The following is a 10,970-nucleotide window of genomic DNA, read 5'->3' as shown; positions in this document are numbered from 1 at the left end:
ACAACGGATGTGGATAACCACAAAGATTCTCAAAGTGGAAGTTACCCACAAGAACTGGAGGCTTTGTAGTGGTTTTCAGCATCCTGAAAACTAGAGGTGTGTATTTTGTTTGTTTTTTAGCACTGTGGGGAAAAAAGCAATAAAGATAAGGAGGAAATGAAGTGCTTGTTAATAAAGAAAAACTGGAAGGATAGTGAGAAAAAATGGTGAAAGATATTACAGCAGACAGAACAAGTGGAATAAGTAGTGGATAAAATTAGACTTCAGAATCCCAGACATCCAACAAAAGGTTGGATTTATTTACCAGAAACTCTCATGTGAACACCAGTTTTCCTACCTGTTCCTCACTTAGAAACCTGGAAATCATAGGCACCCTCTCATAATAGTTAATTTTTGATTGTAGATATGGTGACCACTCCATCATTTCAAATAACTATTCTCTTTATTAATAGATGCCTCAGCCATCCCATTTAGCCCATCCTATTTGCTATTTATACTTTCTATGGTGTGAATGAGCTAAAGGCAGCATTTGTCCATAGGTGGGATTGAGCCAGTACTTGATATATGCTGTATCCGTACTTTTCTGGTGGCCTCCAAGCACTTTTTTTTCTGAATTAATCTTTCACTAAAGTAATAGCTCTTATGGTTGCTAAGAAAATTTTCTGAATATGACTCAGTATGGTGCTGTAAAACAGAGTTCAGACAACCGGCTTGAAATAATTGCTCTAGGAGATGTGTGAGCGGCACCTTTTCATTTCTAACGTTACTGAAACTAGATAGGCATTCAAATAACTGCAGTTCTACATTTTTGCCCACATCCATGGCTATAGGCAAGGAGCATAGCTCAGATGAGGGTTTGCAAAGTTGGCCTTAATGCTTCCCCAACCTGGCCAATCCCCTAGTGCAATTTAGAGCAATCTTCAGGCTGCTGTAAATTTTTCCACCTGCCAAGAATCCCTAAGATTCAATAAAGCAGCCAACTGGTGTAGCGATGCCCTTGCCTTACCTCTCTTCTCAGGCCTCACTCTTACATCAGCAGCAGGAAGAAAATTGACATAGGAGACACTACATCAGCTCTGTACCACCAAAATATTCCCTTCCACTAAGTTTCGGAGGGGTAGGCGTGTTAGTCTGTATCAGCAAAAACAACGAGGAGTCCTTGTGGCACCTTAGAGACTAACAAATTGGGAAGTGGGTTATAGCCCATGAAAGTTTATGCCCAAATAAATTTGTTAGTCTCTAAGATGCCACAAGGACTCCTCATTGTTTTCCCTCCACTAGGGTTATTCTTTCATGGCCAGATAGCTTCTATAAAGTGGCTGCTCCTGCAACACACCAGGATATGAGCCCTTGATTGCATACACTAAATTGTTGCCACTGGAGACCACAATTTATGGATACTTCTGACAGAGTAAAGACAGAAAAGAGAATGTCAATCTAAAATACTAGCACCGCCACCAGTTAGTTCCCTGTGAGTTGTGCTGTTCCCAGGCTGCTTTAGAGCAAAAAACCCCAAAACCAAACTAAAAAAAGGGAAGTCTCCTAAGAATGCTGACATCAGGTACACAGCAGTCTCACGATGCAGAATAACGCTTGTAAACACAAGAGTGTTTGAGACTCAGCCAACCAATAGCTGACTGAACCCTAAGGATACAAATTTGGACATATGGACTAACTTGCTGACTGAAGGCTCGTCTCCTTCATAGAGCTCACGCAAGGAATTTCCCTCAGAGCCTCAAAATTAGTCATATTGCATATATAAAATTTCCACTTTAGGGAACCATAGAAAGATCTAAGTATGAAAACAAATTCTGCTCTCTGTCGCACCCTGTGCGATCTACTGAGAATCTGCTTCTGTGGATCTTACTTTAGCCTTATTCTGCTTGGGAGCATGCCTAGCCATGCGATTCTTTCTGATGGACATGTATACAGTATCTCATATTTACAGAGCACCAATTTAGATAATTTCTCATGCAGAAGAGGTAGTATTCCAGGACACTTGCTAATCACAAAATGTTAAACAATTTTACAAGTACTAATAATATTACTACAGAGCGTAGGATATTGCATGGCTTCTGATTTTCTATATTCCTCCACTTTGCATCCAAGATTGGAGTCTGAGAATCAATATTTTTTTTCCACATTCTCTTCAAGTTACTTAATTTATCTTTCATGTGAGAACCTTACCTGCATCCTTTATTTCTGCTCTTTTGTATTGTCTGATGAGATTCCTTATTGATTTTTTTTCTCTCCAGAGCAAATACTAATCATGCTCTGTAGTTTGAACAGATGCTATTACTGATTTGTTTTCACCCTAGCATTTATGTTCTGGTATACAGCAATTTCTGATTCTTTGGCCTAGCCTCCTGTAAAACACTTCTCTCTCTCTAACATACACACACACACACACACCCCTACCTCAGCTGGTATTAAGGCTTAATGTAGCATAGACTAGCGTCGACTGTCGGTCCTTCATCAGTTAAGACTGAGCCGATCACAACACGTCTTCCAATCTTCTCTCGCTCTGGCCATCCTTCGCCATGTTTGTCCATATCTCCTTGTTAAGAAATCATCCCACCTCTTTGGAGGCCGACCGCATGGCTGTTTCAGTTCTCGCAGATACCACTCAGATATAGCTGCAGTCCATCTGTTGTCACTGAGTCGGGCCTTAATGTATACTCCTTTAAATAATATTTTTATAATAGTCATTTAAGAGTTGCCATGGACACCATGGTAGGCTAGGATTGTGCCAAATTGTTAATCAAACGGGATGAAAATGGATCTTCCGTGTCTACCCTGCAAGTACCCTAGACTTTCATAAATGGCGCACTGCTGGTTGAAAAGGGACTATCCTTTGCTTTTTCAGGAAATTCTGTGACCCTTCAAGCTTTACCGAATCTCCTTCTTTTTAATACACAGTGTACATTTCCTCCTCCATGTTGTTAGCAAGATGATAGCTTGCAACAACATAAACCAACATGCTCCTACAGTTCTTTCTAAAGTTCCTTATATTCCACATCCACTCAATATTTCTTCTTTACATCCATTCCACCAATATAAAACTTTACAGAAGACTACATTCTCTGGATCAAACTGAGAAACACCACTGAAGTTTCACCCATTTATCCCAGCAGATGATTTGGTCTAAGAATGAATACTTTAATACTAGAGTACTATGGATAAATTATGAACAGATTTTTATGATTACCAGGAGACTGCAACTCCTCCTTTTTTTGTAGAAGCATTCGTATGTTGGACAGTATAACAGAGTATATGATGAAACCTTCCATTTTATAAATTTTGCTAAAGGGCTTTGGAGCAATTTACAAATTAATCTATGGGCCCCATCCTGCATCCTTGTTCATTCAAGTTGTCCCAGCCAGTGAATCAATGCACTACTCATGAGAGTAAGGTTGCAGGAGTGGATCCGATTCTTAAATTGGCTATTGATTGGTTATGACTGAACAGGAATTCTCACCTTTTCATGACTAATTATATTTGCATTGTATACTTTTTACAAAGACGCTTAATGCCCATAACACAATGTGATGTGGAAGATGACGATACGTAGTAAAAACGGTCACAGTCGTTCTCTAATTCCCTCTTCAAGGACTATACCACTGAATACAATAGAAAGCTCGATCACATTTAACTTTATCAAATTGCTTATCCCTCTCTAGGTCACTTGCCCAGGATTTCATATGCATGTAGAGGACTATTATTTATTGCCTCCTTTTCAGGAAACAGATACCTTGGGGAGATGGGTGGACAGCTGGCAAATCTATTCTGAGCCTGCCCTCCAGCAGTAAAAAAGCAGTTCTCCCATCAGATGGTTTCCCTCTTCATATCCCATCATCATGATTGCCAAGACTTCTCATCCGGTGCCCTCCAAGGGCATTAGGCTGTCTGCTACCCAGAGCAGCTGCCCCCAGACTCACGGCTTGCCTGAGTTCCCCTCGATTCGTGTATTCAATGATAGATGTAGCTTCAGGCGAGTCTCTGTCCCTTCCCAGGGGTGCATCGTTTGACGGCGGGTTTGTACCCAGTCCGATGCTGACACGACCCTGTTGCTAGTGCTCATCCAGCCCCCTCACGGGAGCAAGTCTAACCATTGTTACGTCACGTGGCCAGAGTGAGGCCAAGGTGCCCCCCTCCCTGCCCGCTGGGGGGGTCCTGCTCGCCCCCCCCGTCTCCACACAGCGCCCGGCCCCGGCGACAGGGGGCGCTGAGGAGACACGCGGGGCGCGCCCCCGGCCCCGCGCTCGCTGCCCCGCGCCGGGCGCGCCCCCGCCTCCGGCCCAGCCCCGCGCTCGCGGCCCCGCGCCGGGCGCGCCCCCGCCTCCGGCCCAGCCCCGCGCTCGCGGCCCCGCGCCGGGCGCGCCCCCGCCTCCGGCCCAGCCCCGCGCTCGCGGCCCCGCGCCGGGCGCGCCCCCTCCCCCCGGCCGGCGGCGCCTGCGCGCCGCGCCGCTGTTTGTTGTGGGGCCGGCCTGTCTCCGGCACGGACATGGCGGCCGGGCAGGGAGGCGGCGGCGGCGGCGGGCTCGGGCTCCCCGCTCACCTCACCCTGTCCTACCCCACCGGGCCCTACTGGGGCGCGGCCCCGCTGCCCCAGCCCCACACGGGGCGCAGCCTGGACCGGGCCCTGGAGGAGGCGGCCGGCTCGGGCATCCTCGGCCTCAGCGGCAGGAAGCTCCGCGACTTCCCCGGCGGCGGCTACGACCTGAGCGACACCACGCAAGCAGGTGCGGGGCCCGGGGCGGGGCGGGGCGGGGGGCTGGGGGCTGGCGTGTGCGGGGGGAGATGGGCGGGGCTGGGGCACATACTGGTATGTCGGGGGGGGGGTTGGACTGGGGGGGGGTTGTGTGTGTGTGTGTGTGTGTGTAGGGGGGGAGATGTGTGGGGGTGGGGGACAGAGGAAGGGTATGACCATGGGGGAGGGGTTGGACTGGGGTGGGTGGGTGTAGGGGGGAGATGGGCTGGGGGGAGATATGAAGGGTATGTCCATGGGGGAGGTTGGGGGCTGGGGGGTTGTGTGTAGGGGGGAGATGGGCGGAGGTGGGGGACATAGGAAGGGTGGGGGCGGGGTGGGAGAGGAAATGGACTGGGGTGGGGGCTGGGGCACATACTGGTATGTCCAGAGGGGGTTGGACTGGGGGGGGGGTGTAGCGGGGGAGATATGAAGGGTATGTCCATGGGGGAGGTTGGGGGCTGGGGAGTTGTGTGTAGGGGGGAGATGGGCGGAGGTGGGGGACATAGGAAGGGTGGGGGCGGGGTGGGAGAGGAAATGGACTGGGGTGGGGGCTGGGGCACATACTGGTATGTCCAGAGGGGGTTGGACTGGGGGGGGGGTGTAGCGGGGGAGATATGAAGGGATGTCCATGGGGGAGGTTGGGGGCTGGGGGGTTGTGTGTGTAGGGGGGAGATGGGTGGGGGTGGGGGACAGAGGAAGGGTATGTCCCTGGGGGTGGGGCAGGGGGTTGAATGTGCATAGTGGGGAGATGGGCGGGGGTGGGTGCTGGGGGGAGGTGTGTGTAGGGAAGAGATGGGGTGGGGGCTGGGGGACATAGGAAGGGTATGTCTGGGGGGGGGCTGGGGGGTTGTGTGTGTGTAGGGGGGGAGATGGGTGGGGGACAGAGGAAGGGTATGTCTGGGGGGGGCTGGGGGGTTGTGTGTGTGCAGGGGGGAGATGGGGTGGGGGCTGGGGGACAGAGGAAGGGTATGTCCCTGGGGGAGATGGGGTGGGATTGCGCTTTGGGTAGGATACAGGCAGTCGCTTATTTTGCTAGCTCAATAATCAGCGCTGAGTGTTGTGGCTCACTTGTCCCGTTTTGGGGGCTCTGGTCCCGTTTTGGGGGCTCTGGCCCCATCAGGGTGTCACGTCCCTCGTGATGCAGCATTGTTGCTTGGGATTTTCCAGAATGCCTCTTTCCCTTTACGAGTAAGGGGCATGGTGTGCACACATCGCAGCCTGCCTGTAACTACAAACTGTGTGCAGATCAGGACTGAATGTATTCACCATGTTACTAAATACAGATGTGGGAAACTAGACCACCAAATTTATCTAGACTCTCTTAAAATGTGAGGTGAATTGGAGGTATTTGCTTCTGTATAGTCTCTAGACAACCTGGTTTCTATTTATAAGCGATGCGGGGGCGGGGGGGGGGGAGTGGGTCTATTGTGTATTTTTACACTCTTAGTTTTGAATTTATTTGCTACTGGACTGGTCACTGAACATGAGTTAATTAGGGTAGAATGGTAAAATGAAATATATTAACTGAGGTCTGATGTATTCAAAAGTAGTAAGGGTTTTTTACATATATTAGTAGGAAAGGGAAAGTGATATTTGTTTCTTTTTTTCATGGGGTTGTGGGTAATTGGCTTATCATTTTGAAAGGGAGTCTGCCCATTGTAGTGCTTTCATCCATCTGTGACAATTCTGTGCTCCTATGGTTCATCAAATACTTATTCTTTGTTAGTCTTTGTTGTGGACTGCATTTTGTGTGTTGGGTTATCGGCAATCTTGTTCAATAAGATCACAATCTCTCTCTCTTTTTTTTTTTTTTTTTTTTTTTTTTTTTTTTTAAATGATTTGTGAAGGCTGGCTAAGAAACTGGATATTTGGAGTATCCAGCAGTAGGTCTGTTAATGGTTTTATTTTCTGGCACATGTGGTATATTTGCATGTGCTATGCAGAATGTGGATAGGCAAGAGTGCTTTAATTGTCTTACAATAGATACACAAGATTAATTTAAAAATGGGTTATGGAGTGATAGCTCTACATTTTTCTGTTTAAAAAAAAAAGGAGGGGAGGTATAAAATGTGCTCGTCAACACACTAAGCATTTCAATGTGTAAATACTCAACAGTGAAAATATAAATGAGGAAATGGATATAGTGAATCTTAATAAAAGATTTCTTCTGTCTTGCATTCTGTTCATCATGGGTCTATACATTTAATGGGTATACATTGATCATAAGATACCACTGAAACTGTTTTGAATGTATACAGTAATTAAAATACAAAGTCAACACAATTTTGTGTAAATTAATAACTGACTCTTTTGTCAGAATGCCAACATGACCTGAGTGATTTATATTACTGTAGTGCCTACAGACACTAATCGTAATTGAAGCTTCAACGTGTAAGATATTGTGCAAATACATACAAAGAGGTCCCTGCCACAGAGAGATGTATGTGCTTTTATGGCACCAAGAAATTTGTTCAAATAATTAGTAATATTGGCAAATGGCACCTTGAGTCTTCTGCTATTTGTATATAGTGGAACTGGTTTAATGCAGGACCTACTAAAGAATTAATCCTCAAACCATATAGGTTGTAGTTCAACTCCTATACAGATCTTTCTAAAAGTTGTTTGTAAACAAGAACTTTGTAGTTTTGTTGTGTTGATTTGGTTTTTGGAGTTATCTAATCTGGTTCTTTTGACTGGTGAGTGAATTTTTAGTATTCTGTGAGTGCATCAAAAGTTGTTACTTACAGATTTTCTCTAAAGAAGCATTAGATTCTTGTTTCAGAGTAGCAGCCGTGTATATATGTTCCATTCTATATGCATCCGAAGAAGTGGGCTGTAGTCCACGAAAGCTTATGCTCTAATAAATTTGTTAGTCTCTAAGGTGCCACAAGTACTCCTGTTCTTCATTAGATTCTTGGATCAGATTTGCATTATTGTTACACTATTTTTATTTATTTACAGGCATTTCTATGGCACTTAACACTATTAATAAATTAGCTTCACATCACAACATGCCTGTGAAGCAGGGAAGCATTAATCCTCATCTTGTACATATGTAATTTGAGGCACAGTGGTTCTGGTTAAGATTGCTCACTGTTTTGTTGCCTCGGTTCTTAGTTATTCATCTTGAGACATTCTTCCAGCAGTGCTGAGCACCCACAGGTCCTGTAAAAGTCAATGGTAGTTGCCTGTGCTCAACATGTTGAAAATTCAGACCCAAAGTGTTTCAAGATGGGCATGCAAATAAATGCTGTTTTTGAAAATTTGGCTGTAAGTGACTGACATGCACCAGGTTTGTGGTGGAGCTGAAAACAGGACCCTAGAACTACTACTATAGCTTCAGGGTTATGTGCCTTAACCACAACAACATCCTTCCTCCCTAGAGACCAATGTCTGTTTACTGAGTTGGAAGTACTTCTGGTTCACATTTCATAAAATGTCTATTGAATTAAGTGTAAATCAATTGTGACACACAGTTGCTCATTTAAACTTGAACTGAATTGTCCTATCCAGAAAGGGGATGTGGGTGAGAGGATGGGTGTGGGAGTGTTTCCCAGTTTGAACACTTCCCTTCCTCCAGTTTATTTGTGTGGTCTCCTGCGTATGCTGAAGTTTTAAATGCCTTACTAAACCATGAGTTGCAAGTGTTGTAGCAAAGGCCTGTGGCATCTTATCGCATCTCATTATATTATGTGGCAAAACTTATTTCCGGCAATCATCTTGCAGCAACAGTAATCTGGCCCTTTAACTCTGATTATGCATCTGTCAAATCCTTTAAACTGGAGAATCTATGTAAATTGGAGAATATCCAATAGGAAATGCTCTGAGACCAAACTAACTACAGTCTTGAGGCCCACATCCTCTCATTGTGTGGGCACTGTTAAGTCAGATGGGAATTAAGCATACAGGTCTATTACATCACTGACTTCTTGATTTGGCCAAGAAATGAGTTTTTTTCTTTCTTTTTTCTTTTTTATAAAATCTACTAGCAGATTGACACACAGGCAGTGTCTCTTACGTTTTTGCTTTTTAACTTTTGTGATCTTAGTCATTTTAAAAAATCATGTGAATTTGATGCTTGTGAAAGGTGCCATGTTGACTGCCCTTGAAACTAACGTTCTCTATACACAGAACAGGGACCACATAGGAAGCAGATTTGCAAGTATCCTGACATTGCCGCACCAAACTTCAGCCCTAATTTATTTTTTCTTCAGGTATTAAAAATATGCCTATAAGCACCTATCCAGTACTATGGATGCCCGTCCTGTAGACAGAGGACTAACCACAAGTTTATTCACCTCAACTGCTACCCTCCTCCACAGCCTTAACAAAGAGAGAGGTAAACGATGGGCTTTGTAGTGTGCCTGCCTCAAAAGTGTGTCTGATATGGAGAGGTGGTCCTCCGATGTGACAGTGAGGCTGAAACATCCTATCTTCTGATTCGTTGACAGTCTCAGCAGAGACATCAACAAGCATACCTAATTTTGAAGGGTGTATCATTGTCTGATGCTCCTGACATTATTTGACCCAGATATTTCATGTTTATCTGGCCCCTTTTAGATGGATCAATTGACGTTCTCTCACATAATGCAGATACGTTTACACCCAAAGAGAGTTGTTGTGGGGATGTTAGTTTGATGATTTACATCATAGTCATCTAACCAAATTATACCTTCTTGAATGAAATAGAAGTGTGGTTTGTTTGTTTTTTTTTGATGGTATTGACATTGGTAAGAATGGTGGCAGGTAACTGACTGGCTGCCAGATACTAAGAACTCAAAGAATCTGTTACTTTAGAACCAGAAACTGTTCCGTAATTTGTTGAGTCTCGATTTTATTGTAGAAATTGAGTGAGGTGCATCTGAAGTAGAGAATGTGATTGCAAACTGAAGAACATCCGTGTCTTCAGTAAGAATCTGCAGATCTTAATACATGTAAATTAACCTTACAAAGCTGAAGCATATTATGTTGGTGCATTTCTTGCTCATGAAAGGTGCCGGACTAAAAGTTCTGAAAAAAGAAGAATAGTTACAACATAAACAGGAATGGAAGCTTCTCTACAATGCCTGCCTGCCAGTGCGTCTCCTACCCCTATTTTGGGGACTACTCTGAGGTAATTACTCATTCATTCTATCCAGTCAATCCTGGGCTTATCTAAAAGATGGCCACTGAGGTTGCCGACTGCAATGCTTCTTGGAGTGATATGGACCTCCGTCCTTTAGGAATTGGACTGAAACCTTCAACTAGGCTTCTCTTAGATGTAGCCTGTGTTTATACCAGTGACCTAGAGACAAAATATTTAGTTCTGATCTATTCCTTTTACCTAACTTAAAATTTATATTTCCTTGACTTGCCCTACCAAATGGACTATCAGTTTTTTAGAACAGCATTCCAAGATGGCATTTTACTAGTACGCTTTAAAAAGCTCATTTTATAAAATTCCCCAGATTTCCACAGTTAAATATTATAAATGTACGCTATTGGAAACATGAAACAAATTCCAGTGTTTTGTCCATATTCATTTCCTATTATCCTAGAACAGAATCTCTTTACCTCATGTTTTCAGAATTAATGCATGTGTAGATAACTTAAAATATATACTAAAAACTTCTTTAGCAGTAACTTGCAGATGGGAATAAAGGTATTGCTATCCTGGATCAGACTCTAGAGATAGTCCAGTATGCTGTCTGTCAGTGGCCAGTAACAGCTGCTTCACAGGAAGGTGTAGAACCCTGCAAATGTGGGTTAATCTGGCACCCATATTAGATATTGCCTTGCTTTCTAATAGTTGGAAATTGTTTTAAGTCCTAAAGAATAAGGTTTAATATCCCTTCCAAAATTTTTGTTATAATTATGACAACTCTGGATATTCTTGTTGTCCATATACATTTCTAGTCCCTGTTTGAATCTTGCTAAGTTCATGGCTTCAATGACTTCATCTGTCAGAGAGTTCCACAGTTTTATTGCACATGTGAAAAAGTATTGCCTTTCCTTGGTTTTGAATTTCCACACTTTTTAAACTTCATTGAAAGTGTGCCCCTTGTTCTTGTGTTGCTAGATGGAAAGAAGAGATGTCTATCTTCTGTAGCTTTGATTATTTTATATACTTTTATCATGTCCTTTATGTATTTTTTTCTAAAGTAAACAACCTTTCTTCATAGAAGAATTTGTCCATGTCTTAGATCATTCTCGTTATCTTTCTGCAATATCCGTCTTGAGA

General features: G+C 44.1%; 1 protein-coding gene across 4 annotated transcripts in view; it reads left to right on the top strand.

Annotated features, from left to right (window-relative positions):
* The first annotated feature begins 4,477 nt into the window (after positions 1–4,477).
* The window catches only part of LRCH2 (leucine rich repeats and calponin homology domain containing 2), an 89,722-nt gene continuing 83,229 nt past the window's right edge, over positions 4,478–10,970 (top strand). For 2 of the 4 annotated variants that reach the window (XM_054038996.1, XM_054038995.1), the window contains exon 1: positions 4,478–4,742. In XM_054038996.1, the coding sequence (XP_053894971.1) occupies positions 4,505–4,742 (238 nt within the window). In that variant the 5' untranslated portion in view covers positions 4,478–4,504. The remainder of the gene's footprint in view (positions 4,743–10,970) is intronic. The other 2 variants (XM_054038998.1, XM_054038997.1) reach the window with 1 other exon arrangement.

This window comes from Malaclemys terrapin, chromosome 9 (assembly GCF_027887155.1).
Source record: "Malaclemys terrapin pileata isolate rMalTer1 chromosome 9, rMalTer1.hap1, whole genome shotgun sequence".
NCBI lineage: Eukaryota > Metazoa > Chordata > Testudines > Emydidae > Malaclemys > Malaclemys terrapin.
This window is presented reverse-complemented; position numbering and strand designations above follow the sequence as displayed.